Source organism: Mustela erminea, chromosome 7, assembly GCF_009829155.1.
Source record: "Mustela erminea isolate mMusErm1 chromosome 7, mMusErm1.Pri, whole genome shotgun sequence".
In the NCBI taxonomy this organism is placed as follows: domain Eukaryota; kingdom Metazoa; phylum Chordata; class Mammalia; order Carnivora; family Mustelidae; genus Mustela; species Mustela erminea.
In genome coordinates, this window is record NC_045620.1 from 60627569 (window position 1) to 60652267 (window position 24699).

Here is a 24699-nt window from a genome sequence, read left to right on the forward strand (position 1 = left end):
AACTGAAAGATGTTTGTAAACATGTGTCTGGAAGAGATTTTTCTCAGGTGCTGGGATTTATTTCGCTCATGTTTACAATGTTTTGGTTTTGGAATCAAAAGCCCAATGTGAAGTGTCATCACAAAGAAGAGACTGACAACACAGCAGTCTCCCAAATGGTGAAGTTCCATTTCCTGTAAAGCAGATAGCAGATCTTGGTTTCAGCTTCAGGGAGCCGATTGTAACTCCGGTGTCTGGGGCTGCTCCTTGCATCTCTGACCTCTAGGATCCTAGCAGGGCTCTCCTCCAGTCTGTTGCTGTGCGTGTGTTTTCTTCTCACCTACCTGTTCCTCGTGATTTTCCTGCCACTTAAACTGATAGGAAGAGATTTGTTTTGAAATGCTGTTTAAAGCCTTTTAAATTTTTTATTTAGTGTTATGGTCTGTCTTCAGCTCAGCAGTGAAGCCACAGAATTATTTGTAGCAACGACTCACCCTTGCTTAACAAACCTCAGTGTCCTGTGGAACCAAGTTTCCGGTGTTATAACTAGACTGTATCACAGGGAAATAAAGCCCATTCAGTGATGGGAATTTGATGGCATGGTGTGGTGAGACTAGAAATTAAAAACGACATCCAGTTATGAATCTGGTATGTATGTGTAGACACTGATTTTTATTCTCAGCGCAGTTCAACTTCCTCATCCAATCTTTTGTCTCCGCTCAGCCCCTCGCTTTGGCTGTAAGCTACTTAAGGGCAGAGCCCATGCTTGAATGTCTTTGCCTGACTTCTGCCAAGCATGTGATGGGGAGGTGACTGACATTGGGGGACTGATGCAGGCTAGTCAGGGAGATTCGCAGATGTGTTCACTTCTAGAGGAACAAGGTGGTGCATCCCTTGGCACTTGTAAAGACATTTTGTAGAACACTGTAAATATAACAATGAGTGTAACAAAGTGATCTGAAACGTTGAGGACACCTGGCCATAACTACAGGCTGAGAATCCTTGATTCTGGAGCTGGAGGCTTGCTCCTGAAAGAGACTGCTCTTCAATCATAGCAGGGGTAACAGAATCGGCTGAAAAGAAATGGTTGTCAGCAGAGCAATAGAAACAAACAAAACCAAATGTAAACCGTGTTACCACTTTTACTTGAAGCTACTTGAATGAGGACGGGGGGGGGGGGGGGGGGGGGGGGGGGGAAGCAAAGGTCAAGAAGTTCAAAATCATAAAAACAATAAAAACTGGTGGTGACTGGCTGGTGTGTGTCATGTTGGAAGATGAGATGTTCCACGGCTGAACTGGTGGTGACTGGCTGGTGTGTGTCATGTTGGAAGATGAGATGTTCCACAGCTGCCAAAGCCTGTTCTCTGTGCTTCCGAGTACTGGAAACAGGTTGGTTCAGAAATTCATTGATATGTCAACTGTTTAGAATTCAAGATACATTGTCCCATCTAAAATGTTATTAAGGAAGGTTAGGATTCTGCAAAACCCATTCAGGCCTGGGGCAGAGCTAAGCATTGCAGTGCTCGTCTTAGAAGACACTGTCAGAACACGAAGTGACCAGACAAGCTTAGAATGTGAATTTTCTCGTTAGCATGTGAGTGCTCAAAGATGACAGGGTTGCAGAGGAGGAGAATGGATAGAGCGTGGTCTCTTGGAGTCCTCAGAGTGCATTCAGGATCTCTGGGGCCTGAGGGTACTGATGTTTTTTTCTATTTCATACCGCAGATAGGGCTCTCTGACCTTGTCACAGCTCCCGCGTACAGCTTTGGCTGGGATGGTGTTTTGAATCACACATAGAATAGACCAGAGATTTTAGTGGCATTGCTAAAGGTGTGTGGCAAATGTTTATATTGGAGTCTGATAACCTAAAGGTATTTAATGAGTAGGGAGATGGGATAATTATTGTTGTCGGATACTTGGAAGATGTCTTTACCGGACACCAGGCTATAGTGTGTACTTAGAGCATGCAGCTGGGACCTAGGGGAGGTGTAGCAGCCCAACCTGTGCAGGTGGAAGGCTGCAGGTCAGTGTGTGTTCATGACCAAGAGGAGGAGGTTTTGATTGTTTTTTAAATGAAATAAATGTGCCTTTGTTCATGCTTTGTTACGCCGATTTTTTATGCTTTCTTTTGCTACCTACTTTTTCTAATTATGTTTTTAGACATTGCAGTTTCCAAAGTAAATGTTTCTTTGGTTGTAGAGATATGAAAATTATCTTCAAATTCTACCCAAGTGTTTCTCCCAAAGCAAATTTTTGTTAATTATTACTCTGGACTAGAATTTTATAAGATTGGTCTGATCTCATCTCACTTTGCATGAATTTTTAAACTAATGTGTAAATACTAACTTGACTGCTAACTTGGGTTTATGGTTTTTGGGTTTTTTTTTTTAAGATTTTTATGAGAGAGAGAGAGAGAGAGAGAGAGAAGTGGGGGAGGGGCAGAGGAGGAGAATCTCAAGCACAGAGCCCAACTGGAGGCTCCATCTCACAACTAAGATCATGACCTGAGCCAGAACCAAGAGTCGGACACTTAACCAACTGAACCATCAAGGCGCCCCTAACTTGGTTTTTTAAAATTACACCTTTAATTTTGAGATCACTGTAGAGTCATATGCAGTTGTGAGAATGCAGAATCCTATGTACCCTTTACTCTACCCCAACAGTAACATGTTCCAGAACTGTAGTGCAGAGTTGGAATCACAGTATTGACATTGATACAGTCAAATGCAGAACATCTCCATCGCCACAAGGAGCCCTGGGGTGCCTTTTTTCCTTTTTCTTTTTTTTTTTAAGATTTATTTATTTATTTGGGAGCAAGAGAGCATGAGGAGGGAGGCAGAGAGAGGCAGAAACAGACTCCCTCTGAGCAGTGAGCCCCATGCAGGGCCTGATCCCAGGACCATGCGACCATGACCCAAGGCAAACACAGACACCCAGCCACATGAGCCATCCAGGTGCCCTGTAGCCATATCTACCTCCCTCTCCCTGTTTCCATCCCCTGGCCCCTACCTGCCTTGGAAACAACTAGTCTAGTCTCTCCCTAATATATTTTTTAAGAATGTTATATACAGGGGCACCTGGGTGGTTCAGTGGGTTAAGCCTCTGCCTTCAGCTTGGGTCTTGATCTCGGGGTCCTGGGATTGAGCCCCGCATCGGGCTTCTGCTCAGCAGGGAGCCTGTTTTCCTCTCTCTCTCTGCCTGCCTCTCTGCCTACTTGTGATTTCTGTCTGTCAAATAAATAAATAAAATCTTAAAAAAAAAGATGTTATATACAGTATATGATCTTTTGGCCTTGGCTCTGTTTGTTCAGCATAATTTCCTGAAGATTCATCCAGCTATTATTGTGTGTCTCAATACTTTGTCCCTTTTTATTGCTGAGTGGTAGTTCATCATATGGATGACCCACTGTTGTTTATCCATTCACCTGTTGAAGGACATCTGGGGTTTTTTTCCAGTTTGGGGCTATTACAAATGAAGTTGCTATAAACATTTGTGTATAGGTTTTTATGTGGATATAAGTTTTCATTTTTCTGGGATAAGTGCCTAGGAATGCAATTACTAAGTCATAGGGCAGTTAAAGGCTTAGTTGTTGTTGTTGTTGTTGTTTTTGTAAGATTTTACTTATTTATTTGACAGAGAGAGACACAATGAGAGAGGGAACCCAAGCAGGGGGTGTGGGAGAGGAAGAAGCAGGCTTCCCCTGGAGCAGGGAGCCTGATGCAGGGCTCGATCCCAGGACCCTGGGATTACTACCCTAGCCAAAGGCAGACTCTTAAGGACTGAGCCACCCAGGCACCCCTAAATGCTTAGTTTTTAAAGAAACTACCAAACTTTTCTAGAGCACCTATTCCATTTTACATTTCCACCAGCTCTGTAAGTTCTTCAGTTTCTCTGCATCCTCATTAGCATTTGGAGTTTTCGCTATGTTTTATTTTAGCCATTTTGATAGGTGTGTAGTAGTATCTCATTGTGGTTTTCATTTGTATTTGCCTGATGACTAATGACATTGAATATCTCTTCATGTTTTATTTGTCATCTGTAGATCCTTTTTGGTAAAATGTCAGTCCATGTCTTACCCATTTTCTTGTTTTTATTTTTTTTAATTATTTTTTTTAAAGATTTTATTTATTTGACAGAGAGAGAGAGAGATCACAAGTAGGCAGAGAGGCAAGCAGAGAGAGAGGGGGAAGCAGGCTCCCTGCTGAGCAGAGAACCCGTTGTGGGTCTTGATCCCAGGACCTTGGGATCATGACCCGAGCTGAAGGCAGAAGCTTTAACCCACTGAGCCACCCAGGTGCCCCTTTATTTATTTTTTTTTATTATGTTAGTCACCATACAGTACATCACTAGTTTTTGATGTAGTGTTCCATGAGTCATTGTTTGCTTACAACACCCATTGCTCCCATGCAATAGGTACCCTCCTTTGTACCCATCACCAGGCTAACCCATCCCCCCAACCCCCTCCTCTCTAAAACTCTCAGTTTGTTTCCTGGAGTCCATGATCTCTCATGATTCATCTCCCCCTCTGATTCCCCCCCTTCATTTTTCCTTTCCTTCTCTTAATGTTCTCCATGCTATTCTTTATCTTCCACAAATAAGTGAAACCATAAGATAATTGACTTTCTCTATTTGACTTATTTCACTTAACATATTCTTCTCCATTTCCATCCATGTTGATGCAAAAGTTGGGTATTCATCCTTTCTGATGATTGAGTAATAGTCCATTGTATATATGGACCACATCTTCTTTATCCATTCATCTGTTAAAGGGCATCTTGTCTCTCTCCACAGTTTAGTGATTGTGGCCATTGCTGCTATGAACATTGGAGTGCACATGGCCCTTCTTTTCACTACATCTGTATCTTTGGGGTAAATACCCAGTTGCGCAATTGCTGGGTCATGGAATAGCTCTATTTTTAACTTTTTGAGGCACCTCCACGCTGTTTTCAAAGTGGCTGCACCAACTTGGATTCCCACCAACAGTGTGAGAGGGTCTAATTAGATTGTTTGTCTGTTTGCAGTAGAGTTTGAGAATTCTTTATATATTCTAGGTATGAGACCTTTGTCAGATACTTGATTTATAAATATTTTCCCCCAGCATGTAGCTTGTCTTTCTGTCCTCTTCATAGGGTCTTTTGCAGAGTATAAGTTTTAGATTTTGACGAGAGCCCAGAAAACATAGAAATCTTTTTCAGAGATTTTCTCCTATATTTTAAAAAAGTTTTATCACATTGAAGTGCTGATTCATTTTGAGTTTGTTCTTAAATAAAGTGTGAGGTCAAGTAAAGGTTCTTTTTTTCTATAGATGTCTAGTTGCTGAAGAACCATTTGTTGAAAGGACTCTCCTCCACTGAACTGATTTGGCACCTTTGTCAGATGTCTGTCGGGCATATTTGTGTGGGCCTATTTCTGGGGCCTTTGTTCTGTCCTGCTGATCTGTGTGTCTGTTATTCCATGAGAAGACGCTTTAACCTCTCTGTCTCTTAGCATACAGTGCCAAACAGGAGTTCCTGTTCCTGACAGCTGTGCCAGATGCGGGGAAGTTGCCTGGAGAGAAGCACTTTCCTGAGGAACTGAAGGTGGGCACAGCAAGGCAGAGGGCACTGTCCTCTGTGACATGGTCAGCGTTGGGGGAGGCGCAGGGTTGCTGCTTCCTTAGTGAGCTGTGGTGGCCCCTTCTCACCCCCTGTGGCTCCAGGGGGTACTCTTATCACATGGAACTAGCCTCCCCTCTGTCTATGCTATCAGCTGGTGTCCTCTGACCGTCATATTCTCCTGCTGTGGAGTTGTGCCTTGTGTCACTTCAGCACATTTCCGCTCATCTTTTTAGCTTCTCCTAGAAGATGGCATGGTCACATCTATTTTTATGTTCCTCAAAGCGCTTTGTACATCATGGATCCTCTGTAAATGTTGATTATGTTGAATCCCTGACCAGCGGAGAAGGAGCCTTGCGGGGGAATGGAGGATGTTGGACTAGGTCAGGAGAAAACCAAGGGAGTGGGGAAAGGTCTGTGACCCAGAATCATGGACTTTTCAAATTAGAAGTGTTCTTGGACAGAAGAGCAGCCAGTCTCACCTCTGGATGGCATGGAAGAAAGAACAGAGTTTAGGAAAAAGGCTAATCATTCCAAATTGTGTGGGACTTAGTGGCAGGGCCCAAGGCTGCTGACTTTTACCCAGGACTCACCTTCCTTGGTATTCTGACTCTTTCTCCTCAGTCTCCTTTGTCACAAAAATTCCCAATTGTTCCCCAGCCGAGACGCGGGGCACACTCTTGAGATTCCCCTCTCGCTCACTACCCCCATTCTGGGTCTGGAAAGTTTGGGTTGCAGGTATGTCTAAAGGAATGAAATGGGTAGATCGAGCTATAAGACATTTACCAACCCAGCATTAAGCCACAGAGAAAGAGATAGTTCTCGTCCTTGATTTGTAGGATAAGGATAACAGATTAGAACCCAACAAAGTCTAGTGAGTATGCATGTGGTCAGAGTGACATGCTGTTGGAGTTTATAGGTAGCAAGTCACTGATGGATGGGTTAAGTCTGCAGAATTCCATGAAGCAGGCCTGGAATGTGGCTTTTAGGTTGAGGCTTTCCAGGACAAGGAAAGAGAGTGGATAAACCCCAGAGACAGGAAACCAGAAAAACCGGTAGGAAGTAATAGGGTGGCCTTAATAGAAGGAGGTAAGGAAATATATGTTTAGTTAATGGGATCAGTAGTGACCAGGAGGTTGGGCAAGAGTTTGACAAGAGGAATAAGGTGCTCTGAGACTTCAAGGGTGCTGCTTGGCTGCTGAGGCTCGTAAAGAACAAAAGTGACCATCCTGGGAGGTCACTCTTGAGGGACGGAGGAACACTCTTCCTGCAAAGACTGTGGGCCTGCGGAAGTAATCGTGGTTGGAAATACTGCATCAGAACATGCCTTGTAGTCCACAGAAGACTTCACTGGGTTTTAATCTTACTGGTCCTCAAAAACAGCCCTTTGAGCTGTAAGTATTTTTTTTAAAAGATTTTATTTATTTATTTGAAAGAGAGAGATAGCGAGAGAGAGAGAAAGTGCGAGTGGGAGGTGAGAGTAAAGTAGGCTCCCAGCTGAGCAAGGAGCCCACGTGGGGCTCGATCCCAGGACCATGGGATCTTGACCTGAGCAGAAGGCGGACGCTTAACCAACAGAGCCACGCAGGCACCCGTGTGCTGTAAGTATTTTTACTCTCATTTTGCGTTTGGAAAGTGTGAGGCTCAAGGAACAGAGCCAGTATGTCAGGGACAGCAAGTAGTGGGCTGGGACTTTCAAGTACATGTCCTCTGTTCCCTGTTCTTGCTTCCCTGTCCCCTTGATACTCCCGAAACTCAGATGCAAGGTAAAGAGAGTAGGAAACAGCGGTCAGACATAATTCTCTGAAACCAGGGGTCATTAGATGTTTAAACTCAGCATCTGTCTTTCCAAAAGAAAGGAGACTTATAAATGTAATTAGGTTGTGTAGCTTGCCTTTAAAAGTCTATTTCATGCAGCTGTCGAATCAATGTGTTTGTATACCTGAAACTAATATAATGCGTTTCTCTTAGTATATTTGCAAAGAAAGAAAACAAAACCATGCCAGTCTATAAGCACAACTGAATGAGAAATGGTTTTTCTCTATATACAATGCTTAAGCTTGAAGAAGAACAGCTTTGGAAATGAGGGAGATTTTTCTACAGTTTCTCAAGACCTCTTGTTTGGAGGTGCCCTGAGAAGCACAGCTCCTGAGTGTCATCCGCAATCCAGGTTAGAGCTAAGGTTTGAAGCAATTGGAATAGAGGAGAGGAGAGAAGTGAGGAAGAGTTGGGGTTAGGGAGGGAATGATGTTAAATTAGACTCCATTTATGAAAGCAGGAAGGCAGGGGCCAGGGTGGCAGGCCTGTGCTCGTGTGCCCTGGGGAGGAAGGGAGGTTCCTGTGAAGGCTCAGAGCTGGGTAAGTCTGCGGGTGCCCACCCTCACTTCCAGAATGTGTTGACCTAAGGAAGACACTTCCCTTCACCAGGGAAACCCAGGAAATTGAGTCATACATGTGAGAAACTATGTCAGGGAGTTTGGTTATGGTAGATCCATGAGGGAAGACCAGGAAGCTGGGGTGGAGGGGTAGAAATCTCTGTTATCCCAGTATTTCTAGGGTCCTTGTTCTCATGTGTTCTGGAAGAACATGCTCTTCTCCCCATTTTGTAACTGACCCAGTCCCTGGGGGAGGACTGGTTTTACAACTGCCCCATAAATTGATTGCCTAAATACACTAGTGCATTTTTTTTTTTTTAACCCTAGTGCGTTTTAACAGACAAAAGGGCATTTTGGTCCATTTAGTAATGTTAAGTTAGGGGACCCTCTGGTTTGAATTCTTGGGAAGAAATTCTGTGTAACTTAAAGGGAATGAATAGACAATAAACAGCAGCAGAAACATTTCAAGGAAAAGGGCTGAGGAAAAGGGCCATGACTGAGGTTGCCAAAGGAGTGGACTTGGAGGAACAGACTCTATTCAGAACTACCTTTCGGGATGCTTCTTGGAAAGCCAGAAGATCTCTGTGGGCAGACATTCCACCATGATGTGAATGGGGAGGGGTTAGTAAGTCACTGAGGACACAGTGGCACTGAACTACTGGCGTGTCTCCCACTGACCACTCTGTCTTCTTCACCTCCTACCCCCACCTCTGCATGTACACACACATACGTGGACAGTGCCACATGTTCTTCCTCAGCTGAGGCTTTCCCAGTGTCTCCACACAACACTTGCAACTACATCCAAACACAGAGTAAAGACTGGTAAATATTTTTCGAACAGTTCATTCTGCCGAGTGACAGAGCAGTAGAGTTTTGAGTCAAGTGTTAACAAAAGCCCTTTTCTGTTATAGATACTGTGTTAGGTTCTAAAGCAGTCCCAAAGTGTATCTGGCATGATTTGGAACTTGAGCTTTTTCGTCTTTTTTGTTTTTTTAAGTCAACTTTCTCATAAGAAGGAAAGTCAAACCCATTTTGCGTCTCCTTTCCTTGCCAACCATACTGACTCATCTTTGATTTATGGGGCACTTCAGGAAGTGGCTAGAAATAGTGGCTGTCTTTCTGTAGAAAAGGGGAAGAAGGAAAGATGAGAAGGGGCCCATGGCTATTAAGAAAGGGACAGGTAAGCCCTGGAAGGAAATTCAGAGGGTGTTCTGGCAGAGTTGTGGCTTTTAGTTGCTGCAGATCATGCTGAAGGAAGAGAGACATAAATGTGTTTGCAGAGCCACCTTTGGATACAAAAAGTACCCAAATGTGGTAGAAATCACTCACAGAGGACTTGAAACAGTTTAATAGAACTTTGTAGAAGTCATTATAGGTGCTCCCCCACCAGCTAATATTTTTAAACCAAGTTTTTTTTTTTGATGAAGAAGGAAGATATACTCATGTATTTTAAAGAAATATCCTGCATTGTAAGGAAAAAACAGCAACTACGGCCCATTGCAATCCATAGCTCTCTTCAACCACCGTCAGAACTTTTGTGTATCTCCTTTTTTAAAGACGTTCATTGAGGTATAACAAATATATGGTATAAGACTCCCATCTCCTGAGTAAGCACACAATTATACCTCTTAAACTATTTGTAATCAGAGGGGACAAGTTATACTTAGTAGTGGTGTCCATCGTATGTAAGCATAGCCAATGTGAGCAAATGCTGGGGTACATTGGTGCTGGTTTTTGCTCTAAAGAGTCCTCCCACCAGGTGGGAAAATCTATGTGAGATGCGGGACACTCTGACCCAGAAACCCCCGCCTACCTCCTAACCTCAGATGACTTCCATACTCTGTCACATGTGAGCTCCACTCCTGCCTAAGCATCCTGAGGAAAAAGGACATTTTCTGAGCTGAGGATGCAGGTAGACAGGGCTCCCTGCTTTCCAGGAAAATTGGCAGAGAAGCCCACACTGACTTATCCTGGCAAAATGTGTAATGTTCTGGAACATTATGGAAAAAATCTAACCAGCACCTAGGTATTAAAAATGGGTTGCCCACAAAGAGTGGCAGTTGAGGCAGGGGTGGGTAGGGTGGGCTGCGGACAACAGCTGCAGTGTTGGGTGCCTGCTGGAGCCCACATAGGGAGAGTGATGACTCCGTGTGTGCAGGCTGCAGAGGAACCATCCTAGCACACACACACACACACACACACACACACACATGAAATTACACTGGTTTTGAGGGGGAAAGCTTCTGAGAGACCTGTTTGAGATAACTCCGAGGTGATCAAACACTTCAGAATCAAGACGTCACAGAGTAAACACAGCCCCAGCAGTGCCCTTGTGCAGGTGCACCCAACCTCAAACCCTCAAACCCAGCTGGAGACCACGCCCCCCCAGCCCCAGGCCCTGTGGTCCACGTCTGCTCACTTCCAGGCCTACTTTCCTGGCAGACAGGGTTTCTGGATCAGTGTCTTTGGCCAGTGCTCATATGGACTTCCCCACCTGGTAGGAAGACACGGCAGAAACCAGCACCGGCATGCTCCAACACTTGCCCACAGGGGCCATGCTTCCTGGACAGCAGACACCACTACCACACAGAGCTCTCTTCTTAAACTGCATGCCAGAGAGGCATAACTACGTGCTTGTCACTGAGGAGATGGAATAATGGCTTCAGCATTTTGAAAACTCGTACTGAATGACCTAGGGTGTGTTTCTCTAGTTAATAAACCATTCTACCGGTGTACCAGAGTCTTTGAAAGAGCACGTATGTAGATGACTGGTCCTCATGTAGTGTCCGCACATGTACACTCAGAATTATGTGGAGGGAAGTGCTAGGGAGAAGGAGGGGGGTGGAACCCGGCCTTCACTGAAATCCCGGAATGCAAAGTATCCTGCTGTGTCCAGGACGCTATGGGCCCTAATGCCTGCCATCAGCAAAGTGGCAGGCAGAACTCAGCCGCACCTCCTCCTTGGTCTGAGCCACTGAGGGTGAAGGAGCCTCCTCGTGTCTCTGGCTGAGCTTTGGTCCAGCCCATCCATGTCACCTGAATGCCAGGCCCCTGAAGGAGTCTCCCCTATTCTCTTCCCCCAGCTCTGGTTCTCACCGTTGCGTGTCAGCAGGCAGCATGAGGTCAGGGGGCAGGGCCTCCCTGGGGGGCTCCTGGGGCTCACTACTGTTTGCTTTTGACTGAGCCCTTGGGCTGCTTCTGTCTCCTTGTTACCTGCAGCCCACTGGGAAGGTGCCTTCAGACAACCGGCTTGTTCAACCCCTCGTTTATGTGGAGCGCCTGGAACTCATCAGAAACGTCTGCAGGGATGAAGCCCTGAAGAATCTCTCGCACACCGCGGTCTCCAAGTTTGTCCTGGATCGGATATTCGTCTGTGACAAGCACAAGATTCTTTTCTGCCAGACTCCTAAAGTGGGCAACACCCAGTGGAAGAAAGTGTTGATCGTGTTAAATGGTGCGTGCAGGGCTGGGTGGATGTCTGTGGTCAGTGGACAGCAGGGTTTGCCTAGCTGGGGGCGTGGGGTCTGGGGGGCGGCAGCCTGGGACTGGGCAACGGAGGCAGCAGAGCGGGGCCAAAGGCAGGGACAGTTGTGGAAGGGCTGGTAACCTTATGGATGGTTCTCTGGAGTGTTTCCCCTGTTGGTGTTTACTTCTGGTTTAAAGCTGTTGGCTTGAAAGTTTTATATACTGAGGTTTTCAAAGGGCCACATCTGTGGTTGGAATCTCCTTTCCTCACTTTCCAGAGTGGAATTCCTGACTCAAGCAGCCTGTCCACCCCCCTCCACCACCACCCTCCCCTGGGCTAATCCCTTTTCTTCTCTTCAGTGCACTGGCGCCTTACTGGTGGTTAGCTCTCTCCTGATACGTTGAGGCTCCACACTCACTGGCCTCCCGGCTGCCCCTCTGTAGGGGAAACGCCTGCACCCATGCCTGGAAAGGGAGCCCTGTCAGGTGGACCTGGGGGCCCCTCACCCACAGATGAAGTATTCTGTGCAACATGGCTAGAAAGAAGGGTCCCCATTTTATACTGAGCTTCCATATTCAGAAGATTGAATCAACTTGCTTCAGGAAATCAGATGTTTATTTGGGAACAAATTAGATCGTTGAAAAGTGACCTCATACTCTACTGGTTTTGATTACTCACTACTCTTTTCAGATACCATTGTTTGTTTGTTTAAACCCCAATTACCGTGAGTTGGTCCAAGATAATTATGGGCTCTGTCTGTTAACTTCAGACAGAAGGAAGTTAATTCCAGGAACATAATTCCAGTCGACAGCAGTTGACTTCAGGACCAGGAATCAGCCCTCAGATCTCTGTGGGAGGTGGCCCTGTGGTCTCTGTCCTCCAGCCCACCACTCCTGCTGCTGTTCTCAGAGTTGGTGGTCAATGGTCCTTTTCCTGGTTGCTTTATTTGGCCTTTTTGTGGCTCTTTGGGGCGGGGGGTTGGGGGGAGACACTTGCCTCATCTTATGGTGTATAACTAATGTGTTTCTTGAGTAATCTGAGAGTGTATTGGATTTTTGATATCAAAAAAATGAGGTCACAAATCAAATTTAAAACAATGAATACACAAAAGTCTTATAAATCTGCCACCACAGTTCAAAGCATTAGACTTTACAGAAGTAAACACCAATTTATAAGTACAGGATAAAAATGGGGGCAGGTTTGCCAGGTCATAAAATAGAAGATGGGCCTTGTGGCTCTCTTCAGTCATCCCTAGAGACGCTTGCATGGGGACAAGTACTTGAGCAGGTCCAGAGCTAGTTCTTCCATTACCCCTTGAGAGCAGATGTTTGTCTTGCTCATTTCATGGCCATCCATAGCACTTAGCACAGAGTTCTGGAGTGGTGCTTACATACTTGGGAGGAGGGGTGAATCAAACAGTCAAGCCAGTGGCTGCTGTGTAGATGGCCCAACAGAGATCCTTCCCTGCCAGACTTCAACACAACAGGATTAAGACGACGATAGATGGGAAGGTTTGTGGAGGCTTGGCTAGAACCTTTGTGGATACCGATGCTTTGTGTCTGTTTGTCTTGAGAAAAGAATGAAAAACCTGCCCAGTCCAGCAACCTGAGGATGGGGTCCACCCAAGACCCCAGCACTGACCTGGGTGCTGTGGCTTTGGTCCTGTCCTGCCTTCCTAGACACTTTGTCCTCCTCGTCCCCTGCCTCAGCTATATCACACTATTCCCACAGCATTGGTCAGGTTTTCCCAGCACCAGTCAGCTTTGCCACTTATAGTCTGGTACATGGTAACATTGCCTAGGACCACCTTAGGCTTAGGGATGTGGAGCTGGGAGAGCCAGGCCCATTGGGGATGATGGGCCCCCAATGGGGGCATCAGCCAGCAGTATTTCTTGGTCCTGCTGCTCTGGCATTTTCCCCCAGTTTCAAAGTAGAATGAGTATTGCTCATTTTAGGAATCCTTTCTGCACACAGGGATCTTTTTTAAATGTACAATTTCACCTAATTTAGGTGTTTTGCCAGGGGTAGGTATTAGCAGTGTTTACCGCCCGCCCACCCCCGTTTCCTGCTCTCCCCACCCCAACTCGTCTGTTGCCTCTAGTTGGCTTATGGATTACCAGAAGCTTTTCTTCACTCTCTCATCCTGCTGGCAGAAGCAGTTGGAATTAAAGACCTAAACTGGGATTTAAGGGAGCTTGCAGGGAACATGGAGGCCAAAGTAAGAGACCAGGCATCTTCCTTTAAGGGTAGCACTGAGGCAGCCAACCTTTTCTCCCATGTTTCCTTCCCAGGAGCTTTTCCTTCCATTGAAGAGATCCCTGAAAATGTGGTTCATGACCATGAGAAGAATGGCCTCCCTCGTCTCTCTTCCTTCAGTGATGCAGAAATTCAGAAGCGGTAGGAGTAGGTTCCTAAGGGGAGGGGAATTTGGGTAAGACCCGAGGCTCATGTCTGTCCTTTCCATATGCCTCAGATTGCTCCAAGGACTGCTGGGGGCTTTTGGTTTACATTTGTGAGAGGCAGCTGAGCATATGGCCCATGTTCAGTGCATTTAAATTCATAAAACTATGTGAGAATTTCAGAAAATCTTCTCCACCCTTACCTTCATGCAGTCCATTAAAACAAAGGTTATATAATTTTCTTAATAGAAGTGAGTAGTCATTTTTGTTCTGCTTTGATTCTGTTAAGTTTTATGGATTCTTTATTGAATATAACCTTTAGGTCACAGGGAAGGGATTTGGATTACAGGGGAACCCCACTTAGTTTTTGAATTTTCTTCCAGAGGCCTTGCACCTGCTTCCGTGGTAGCTGCCCAGAGGACAGGTGGTGGGGACTGGACCTAACACAGGCAAAGAGAGTCAGACCTCACTGATCACAGTGAGGATAGAGACTAGCTAGGCATGTTAAAAATGACTTAGCTAGGAAACTGAAAATTTCTTGTTATTAGCTGTGAAATGACACTGCAGAACAAGACTCAGAAGGAATCTGAACCCTTGAGCAGCAAGTCGATGTCAGGGCACCAAAGGAACTTTGATCTCCCTTGCTTTTTGGCTATTTGATTCTCATTACTTCTAGTGCTGGTTGTTTAGTCTTCCCAGTTTGTGCAAAACCTGTAAAACGCAGGTGTTAGGCAGCATCTGAGAGGCCCCCAGCTAAGTGCGGGCCTCTCTGTCCAGCTGAGCGCTGGTGTCTTGGGGGCTCTTGTGAGAGAAATGAGCTCAGGCGTATAAGGCCATGAGCCATTTTCCGGTATGGAGTAGGCGCTGTAATTACGGCAGTGGCCAGTGTTGTCATTATTCGGTCAGCACCATAATAGGCCTGTCCCACAGCTGCCTCTGCGCCACCCCCACCACTGTGGGCAGTGCCCCGGGCCGCCTTCCTGCCAGCTAGAGCTACAACCTCGCCGCTCCCCCTCTCACCTGCACCCTACTCTGGCTGGCCCTTCCCCTGGCAACTGCAAATTGTGTTTATACAGAGGTCCCTTAGAGTATCTTCCTTTGGTCTCCACCATTCCTACCTCACTCAGGGTTCCTGACCTTTTCGGGTCTGTACCCCAAAACAAGTCTTTCAGACATCTTTGAAGTTTTGCAATATTTGTGTATCTGTTAAGCTAAGTAGTGTCTTCACAGTGGCCCTCTGGGGTGATGAGTCCTGTGGCCTGGGACAGTTAATGGTTTCTGAACCTCTCTTTCCGCACCATAAGGTGGGCCAGTAACAGGCTCTGCTGCCGGAGGCAGCTGGGTGGATTCAGAAATGTGTGGAACTCGCTCCTCACCGGAGGGCGCGTTCTGGCCACCGCGGCTATGGCTGCTCCAGCAGGCACTCTGCCCTCGTGCCCCCTCACCCTGGCTACCACTGGCAGCCAGTGGCCTAACTGCATGTTTCTCTTCATTTCTCTTCTTAGCTTGAAAACGTATTTTAAGTTTTTTATTGTCAGAGATCCCTTCGAAAGACTGATTTCTGCATTTAAAGATAAGTTTGTTCACAACCCCCGCTTTGAGCCATGGTACCGGCATGAGATTGCCCCGGGCATCATCAGGAAATACAGGAAGAACCGCACGGAGACCAGGGGCATCCAGTTCGAAGATTTTGTACGGTACTTGGGCGATCCAAACCACAGATGGCTGGACCTTCAGTTTGGGGACCACATCATTCACTGGGTGACATATGTTGAACTGTGCGCACCCTGCGAGATAAAGTACAGTGTGATCGGTCACCATGAGACCCTGGAGGACGATGCCCCCTACATCTTAAAAGAAGCCGGCATAGACCACCTGGTGTCTTACCCCACCATCCCTCCGGGCATTACCGTGTACAATAAAACCAAGGTGGAGCGCTACTTCCTGGGCATCAGCAAACGGGACATCCGGCGCCTGTATGCACGTTTTGAAGGGGACTTTAAACTCTTCGGGTATCAGAAGCCAGATTTTTTGTTAAACTAATGTATAGAACTGTGAATTCAAATATCTGTTAGACCAGAGGCTAACCAGGTGGGAGATGGGAGTACAGAAATGTCCTGTCCTCCATTCCACTCTTTCTGGAGACGCTGCAGCCTTGCATGGACCTGGGCATGCCTCGGCTGATGAAGCTGGACCCTGACCGTTACAACTTAGTTTGGACATAAGATGCATTGAGGGCCCTGGCAGATCCCCCCTCGGTCCCCTCCCCTATCAATGCCATTAGGCCTTTACTCTCCTCAGAAGAGGAATGGGACCAAACATTTGCAATTCAACAGTCTGGGAAGAAAAATTACATGGCGGAGGAGTCATTTCCCTCTGTCAGACCCACTGGAGGCTCCCCTGGAGAGGGAGGTGGTCCCACCTGTCACTGAAGGATTGCAAGAATGGCACCCAGCACTTTGAGGAGAGATGGAGAAGCTAATGATCTGCAAAAATCACACGGGGCTAATACAGGATCAAATCTGAGTAATAAAATTACACCTGGCTTTCATCTTGGCGCTGCTATAATCACAGAGGCAAACCATTCTTTCCATGACTCTTTTGTTCCTGTGAAACTCAGAGGTGACCCGAGGGTACTTTTCGGCAGTCCATCTTCCCAGGATCTATGCCTGGGTACCTCTAGTCCATGTTTCTAAACTGCCTGCCAAACAGTTGTCTCCCCTCAGCCCAAGAGATGCAACTTTGGAAAGAGTGGTGTGTATATTCTTTCCCACCTGAGAGAGGGAACATCTTGGGGGGCCTTACGGGACATGTAGCAGGGGGAAAGGGAATGCTGGTTGGGTTCTGGCGCTCCAGCTGCTGTGGGATTGAGCACACCTGCCCTGATTATTCTCCTCTTTGTCGCCTCTGGATGGACAATGCCTATCTCCAGGGCCCTTGGAGGCCCTAGGCAAGCCTGGGCCCCAGGCCGGCACCGCAGCATCAGTGCAGTGTACACATGCCAGTTTCCTTACATCTCCTCAAAAGGCTTACCACTGGGCCCATTTCTGATAAGGCCATTTCTCCTGGACTCTTAAGTTGGATAATCAAATTCACCAGCAATAAAACCCCGGGCTGAGGCATCTTCCAGGCATGGAGGCTTCCAGGCTATAAGCTACTGTTTCAGATGTCTGTGACAGTGAGGGCTCCGGGGAGACCGGCCAGGCTTCCCTGCGAGAAGTCCTGAGTGCCCGAGTCTGTGTGGTGCCCACGAGCCCAGGTTTTCTTCAGGCAGCCTCAACCTCCCCCTTCTCCAAATGGCTTCCTGAGTTTGTAAATGTGAAAGTAAAAGGAAATAAAAAATATGTGCCAAACCTGCCATGTGCTGCAGTTTCAGGGAATGTGCTCTGTGGCTACACATGGTCCCTGAGGCCCGGCGAGAGTGAGGGGCGGCTCTGACTGCTTAGGTGGCTGCTGGAGACAGGACTTGTGGAGGGGAGGTGAGGCTTGAGTGTGACCGTTGGCTGCATTGATGAAGGGCAGCCAGTGTGGTAAGCCTTTCATCCTCAACTGACGCACAAAGGATGTAAAGGAGTTATTTTCTAGAAAGTTTTAGCGGAGTCTTGTTAAAATCATTTCATACCTGATGAGCTGATTATCTCTTTCTGTTTGAAACATAATAGTCTGAATAACATATGTGAATTTAAGTTAAAAGTTTAATGATCATAGGCTGACTTAATAGGGTTGTATCTTAAGTTGCTTTCTCTTACTGGATTTCTCTCCTCACACGTTTTAGTTTTATTGGCCTTAAAGTCAGTCCTAATTTAAAAAGATGGCACTTCCTTTTAGAAACAAAAGGTTGGACACTGGGGTGCCAGCCCCACCCCCTATATCTGGCATTTAGATTTAGGTCATTTTTCTCTAGCATTTGGTTCATTTTCCTAACATTTTGCCAAAGGAGTAGAGACTGCCACCACAACCTCTCCTGGGCATTCCACAGTGTGTCCAAAACCTGCATTCCCGCAGCCCTCCCTACCCAGCGGGGCTCCTGACCCTGCACGGCCCCCTGGAACTATGCAGCCCCTTAGCCCTCACCCCTCACTGAGGTCATCTGGCTTCTTCCACCTTCAGAACCCACTGCCTCCCTTCGGAGCCTGAGACAGCATCCATGCCTGTCTCCTGAAGCAGCTTCCCCCCGCCCCACTGCTGCTCAGAGGGAGATTAAGGGCAGAAACCTGGAACAAACCTGACTGCCTCCTTCCTGGTGTCCTTACTGGCAACAGTCAGGACCTCCCTCTCCCAACAGTCCCAATCAATGGGGGCCTTCTCCGCTGCCCCCCACAATCCCCCACCCCACCACTGCTGTGGGGGTGGGGCGAGGGCAGGCCAGAGGGGTGCCCCACCTGCCAGGGAGCATGTCCTCTGCCTCTGGGTAAGGAAGAGATGGGCAGCCAGAGGGCAGCCCCTGGGAAAGTCTAGGTGAGAACTCAGAAGTAACATTAAGCCTGGATTTAAAAGAACTAAAAAGCCACTCTGCGTCCCAGGAGTGGTCTTAAGATAGGAAGGGCAATCCCTATCTTAAGTTTAAAAGTTTAATGATCATAGGCTGACTTAATAGGGTTGTATCTTAAGTTGCTTTCTCTTACTGGATTTCTCTCCTCACACGTTTTAGTTTTATTGGTCTTAGCTCCAAAAACCATTACAGTGAAGGTTTGAGAGCCAAGATGAAATTTGATTTTCATAGTGGCTAACTGTACACAGAGATGCAGCAGATCACCACATGCAGACAGCCTTTAACGCAAGGGTGTGGGAGGAAGAGCCTCTGACCAAGGAGGGGTCCCAGAAGGTTCTCAGGGATGTTGGTTTCCCGTGCCCCACACTTGACCCTTCACCCTTTACCCTACTCCCCCCGCACTCACACCATATCCCTGCTTCTCCCCTCTAAACCCCAGTATGGCCTGTTCAGCTGGAATCTCCAGAAGCAGGAAACAGCAGAAACCTGGATTAGGAGAGGGGAATAATCAAGATGGTGGCTATGTGAGAGGAAGCAAGCGTCGCCACCCCACTGGATGAAATTTAAGTTGTTCAAGGTACATTTTCTGAGCCTTACCACCAGGGTTGTGAGGTTCCAGACCTGAACCTGGGACAACAAGCTCACAAGAGAGGAGAGGTGTGGGAAGTGGTGCAACAGGGCAGCACAGGCCCTCTGGTAAGTGGGGAAAGTTTCAGGTGGAAGCAGCAGGTATATGGGAAGGAGCAGGTGAGGTGTAGGGAGCAGAAAGTATAGCTTTGCTTCCTTGCCCCCAGGGCAGTCTCCCTGTCAATAGTTGTTACCCTAAAGCCATCTTAAATAAGGCTTGGATGAGAATATCACATCCATAATCTTTCTTCTCCTCAGGCTGAGTCACTGTTTACCTGACAAATCTTAATGGACCATTGTTTCAGGTATTTTTCAATCTTATTTCCTATTGTCTGGAATCTTTAAACACTCAATTTTTATAACAAAACAGTCTGTTTTCTTTTTGTCATTCTTATCCCAGGTGACAGTTTCACTCAGTATAGTACCACAGTGTGACCTGAGTCTCAATCCTTCTAGTCTATAGTATCTTTTTCTTTTTCTTTTTTTCTGGCACCACTGAGCACCTAACTAGTAGGTCATGTATATAAGTAACTAGCTCCAGTATTAAGGTATTAATTTCTTTATTAGATAGGATAACACTAGCTGTTGTAACAAACACCAAGATTTCAGTGGCTTAAGACAATAAAATGATTTTCTTGCACACATAACAACCAGTAGTCTTCCTTGTAGGCAGGGATTTTTCTTCCATCATATGGTTCCATCATTTCCAGGGTCTCATCCTCTCCTTCTAGGAGAAGGGTAATGAGCATGGAGGAGCGTTGGAGACATTATTATGGACCAGTTGGGCACATGTCTCCTACTTCATTCTTCGGGAACAGAACAAGTTCAAGGGAGCTAGGAAATGTTATTCCTGGCTTAATAGTTATTTCCTGGTGACAACTCCACAAATTTGTGGGGGATGTTGACAAGTTGGTAATAACCCCTATGTAACTTAGTGCTTTACCATTTATAAAACATTGTAAAGTAAATAATAACATGAAGTAGGCCTAAAAGGTTTATTATCTCCATGTCATAAAGGAAGAAATGGATTCAGAGATGTTAACTCTGAAAGACCGTTTTCAGGGACGCTTTGATGTAAAAATTGAAGTTAAGAGCTGATCACAAGCACAAATCTTTCCCACTAGCCATTTAAAAAGTTAAAAAAAAGATACAAAAAACAAAAACCTACTAGTCTTGAATAAACTGTCATACGTATGGGACCTACACTTAATCTATATGCTTTACACTAGCTTTCTGCATTTAATAGGTTAGAATGTAAATTTAAAGTGTAGCAATAGCAACAAAATATTCTACTGTAAATGACAAAAGAAAAAAATAAAAATTGAGCCTTGGGACGTGCCCATTTTTACTGTAAGTTATGATTCCATAACTGACTCGTAGTAAGCAGTGTTTCTGGCCCCTGAGTATTGCTGCCTTGTGGATCTGATGTGATGTACAGTTCTGTAGGTGCACACTCTGGTCATTTCTCAAGCCATGTTTATCGCATCTGTTTTCTACTGTATGTGAGCAAGGTTTGCTGTCCAAGGTGTAAATATTCAATGGAAATAAAACTGGCATGGTACTTTAAAAAAAAAAAAAAAAGGATTATATAACCAGACTGCTGGTTTCAGATCCAATGTGTAAAGAGCTTGCAAGTTATCGCTCCTGCCCTTACGACAATAATAGCAAAAAATGAAAAAGAAAAAAAAAAGCCCCTGAAAATCAATACCTTTTCTTGTACTCATCAGAGATGTGAGGTTGCAAGAAAAACTGCTGTCGTGAAATTCGTAGGGAAGGGTGAATACAGAAATTCACAGCTGAGCTCTCCTTACCTAGGGTAGAGGCTACCAGAGTCAAACTGGCAGGATCACTCAGATGGCAATTTTAACAAATTATTGGGTGCTGAGTGTGGGCTAGCTTGAAAGTGAGAATTCCTGGAGGCCACAGTCATAGGGGATTTTCCAGAGTTTCAAGGGTTTTACCTCCAGGAATTCCACCAGTTTTTTAAAGCAAAGAGTCAACAGATACTTCCTGCCGGCTCTGGCAGGTGGAGGAGAAAGATAACCATTTTGAGATATGCCCTAACCATTCTCGGTGAGAAAGCCCTACTTTCTAGGAAGAGACTTTAGCAGAGCCTTCCCTGACTTCCTGCAGGGAAGAAGGGCTTTAATCCAATTCCAGCCCCCTCACGCCTTCCTATCTCACCCTAATGGTAAAACAACAACATCAATAATAATAATAATACCAAAAATCCCTTGTGAAGGTCAAAGCCCAGAGACACAGGCCCTAAAAGACTGAGATTTAATTATTAGAATTGTAGAATGCTTTCACTCCGCGCTACAGCTTGCCACCATATCAACAGGAATCAGATATAAATGAGTTACAACTGAAAGAGTGGAAAGAACAAGGTGTAGACTGTGAGGAGGAAGTCTTAGGGAAGACCCAAAACAACAGAGGACACAGAAGCAGGGACCGTAGAGGAAGCTGAAGCCTCTGACCCCTACAGTTAAAACAAAAGTTAAACACAGTCCAGCTCCTAGCCAGATTAACATAAACCTTCACAGTAAAGGCCTTTAGGGCTGGAGTTTAGCAAAAAATCCCAGGGCATGCTAAACAAACGAGGAAAAAAACCCACAATCTGAGGGCATTGACACCAAACTCAGATATGACACGGATGTTGGAATTATCAAACAAGGAATTTAAAACAACTGATTAATACACTGAGAGCTCCAATGGAAAAAAGTAGACCCCATGAAAGAACAGATGGGTAATGTAAGCTTGGAGATGGAAACTAAGAAAAATATGAAGAAAATACTAGGAATCCACAAAAATGTAACAAATTAAGAATGCCTTTAAAGGGCTCAGCAGTAGACCCTGAAAGGTATCTGCAGCTCTCTGGTGCTGTTTAAAGGCCAACTTAGGTTATTTATTCATGTATATGCAAACAAATTTAAGGACAACTGCTAAACAGTTTAAAAAGCAAATGTAATTGATATTCTAAGAGAAGAGATAAAATGGAGAGAATAAGACTAAAGAACTAGCCGTAAGCATGTTGCTCTGAGAAATTATCTGGAAATTAGAAGGATGATAAGAAAAATAGCAGTGATGTATTCTCCAGTCTCAAGTGGGTCAGTAGATACTAGACAGTTGTGACCAAAAGCTGTGGACTTCCAGGCCAGGGACCACCCCATAGGAAGGCGTGATCACCCCCATGTAGGTCAGGAAGTCGGGGGAAACCCCAGTACCTCCAATCCGCTATGGCAGAAAGAAGTGAAAACCTGTTTCACCTCCCCCAATATATATGCACGAAACCTCGTTTCCTGATGTTTCACAATTTGGGCATTCCCATTGATGGTATCTCTTACCGATCTTAAAAACAGCCAAATATGGGAACACATAAAATTTTGGATAAATCTCTAGTGGTTCCTTAGAAGGAAAAGGTCAAGAGCCTCTGATCTGCATGGTATTATTACACTCTCAAGTATAAGAGGATGAACAGGAAGACTGATGTGAAAATACCTATTTTACAGTGGGGGATATCACAGAACAAGAGCTGCAAAAGTTAAGGGGGCTTTAGGGCCACCCCTCATCCACCAGCAGTTTCTCCGCCAGCTTTGTTTCACCAACTTCCTCCAGGGGGCGCTGTTTCCTATTCTCAATCCCCAGCGCCCCTGCCTGCCCCAAACCTAGGTTCCCTTTAATGTAGGCAGGGAAGTTCCATGATTCTTAGCACAGTGATGACTGTTCAAAACACTACTGTACAGAAATTAGGCCCAGGATGTACATGGACAGATTTCTCTCTGCTAAATTACCCGTAGAGAATAAGAGGTCAAATCAACAGAGGGATCACCGAAAATCTCAGAGCCATGGAAACAGAAATCTTGTCTATTTCATTAAATGGTAAACTCTAGAAACAAAGAGTGGAATCTTCCCTTCTCAGGAGGTTATTCTTAGTGGAAACTGCTGAAGCTTGCAGCTTTTGTTGTTGGGTGGGGGAGGCAATGGTAGTGGTTCATTTTAAATCTGGAACCCGTTCCTTTCGGTCTTCATACGATTCCCCTGTGATTTTACTCATGCTCACCCCAGGGGTAGTTGGTGCAAATCAAGCTAACTGTATGTCTTGTTCAGAAAGGAATGGGGGGCGCCTGGGTGGCTCAGCGGGTTAAGCCGCTGCCTTCGGCTCAGGTCATGATCTCAGGGTCCTGGGATCGAGTCCCATATCGGGCTCTCTGCTCAGCAGGGAGCCTGCTTCCCTCTCTCTCTCTCTGCCTGCCTCTCTCTCTGTCAAATAAATAAATAAAATCTTAAAAAAAAAAAAAAAAGAAAGGAATGGGGACTGACTGTGAGTCCAGAGCAGCTGTTCTGTTTGTGGAGGCTGGTCTTCAACTGCAGTGGAGAAAATGACAGTCCACTGCAGAGGCTCAACCTGCCCCTGCCTGGGACGCCTCAGTGGCTCAGTTGGTTGAACAGCTCCAGTCAGGCTCAAGTCATGATCCCAAAATTCCAGGATCGACCCCCCACATGGAGCCCCGCATGGGGCTCCCTCCTCCCCAGGAAGCCTGCTTCTCCCTCTCGAACTCCCCCTGCTTGTGTTCCCTCTCTCGCTGTGCCTCTCTCTGTCAAATAAATAAATACAACCTTTATAAAGATGCTTCTGCCCAAACAGACACGCCTCAAGGCTTTGGTGTGAATTTCAAAAGAAATCTTTCCCCATGTCTGTCAACAATTGCATACTCACTGACGTCGATAAAACCCAGCTAACTGAAACCGAGCAATGAATGGTTAGGCATGTAGTTGTGAGCAGTTTCTTATTCGACAGCTTCTCAAACTTACAGATAAACTAATTATTCTACAGAAAGGCTTTCCTGCTTAACAAGAGCCCAGCAACCAGTAAAAATAATATATGCAGTAAAAGCTTTCTGTGTGTGTGTTTGTCTGTGTATGCATGTGCGTCTATCTGTAAATATATGCACATATCCCTCTATCTGTAGTTACGTGTAATTTAGTTTCATTTCAGCAGGCCTATAGGTTACAGTCTTGGCAAACAGATAGGAAATGCATGCTTTACTTTCATGTGCTCACTGGGGTTTTCCTTCTGTAAAAGCTGTGTGCTCCACACATTGGCTGGTGTGTTGCTTCCCCTGTTACTGCATGGACACTTCACTGACAACCTTCAACCTGTACCACCTAAGATAATTGTCTCCTGCGCACAGAAGTCACAGCATCCTGTTGATTTCGCCTTCCCAATATTAATGGAAGGTGGCTTTAAAAATGTAGGTGGGAACCTGAATGTGAATGCAGTCACCTGGAGAGGCCTGGTGGATACAATCCTTTAATGCCATAAAGCAAAGAGGAGATAGGTGTATAGTGAGTCCAAGAAGTGAGGACATGGTTTTTTCAGAAAGAGCTGTGAATGAAGACAATATAGAATAGGTATGATGGCTTTATACCTTTAATTTCTTCTTAGCCTACTTGCTTGGGTTTTACCAGATGATTCTGGAGATTGGAAATCAATTGCTAGGTAGCATATGAAACCGAGTTATATATTTAAAGACTACTTTGTGAAGAAGATTTGCTAGGGCATTTTGGAAAGTATTTGTGAAGAGAAATGTCCATTGTAACTCTGTGCAAGCTCAGGCTCAGAGTTTCCAAAGAAGAAAAAGGCCACGGAGTTTTTGTCCAATCAATAGCCTCATTACTGCTCAGCCAATAACTCCATTAACACTGAGAGCTGGTTTCCGCTTTTGGCAACAAGTTCTAAGTTTGAAGAATGACTGATGGTCACTTT

At 45.7% G+C, this 24699-nt stretch overlaps 1 protein-coding gene across 1 annotated transcript in view; it reads left to right on the plus strand.

Moving 5' to 3' along the window:
- CHST10 (carbohydrate sulfotransferase 10) overlaps positions 1–17171 on the plus strand; it is a 32262-nt gene extending 15091 nt beyond the window's left edge. The window contains exons 5-8 of the mRNA XM_032351796.1: positions 5467–5558; positions 11168–11402; positions 13706–13811; positions 15319–17171. Coding sequence (XP_032207687.1) covers positions 5467–5558; positions 11168–11402; positions 13706–13811; positions 15319–15856 — 971 coding nt within the window. The 3' untranslated portion in view covers positions 15857–17171. The remainder of the gene's footprint in view (positions 1–5466; positions 5559–11167; positions 11403–13705; positions 13812–15318) is intronic.
- The last annotated feature ends 7528 nt before the right edge of the window (positions 17172–24699 follow it).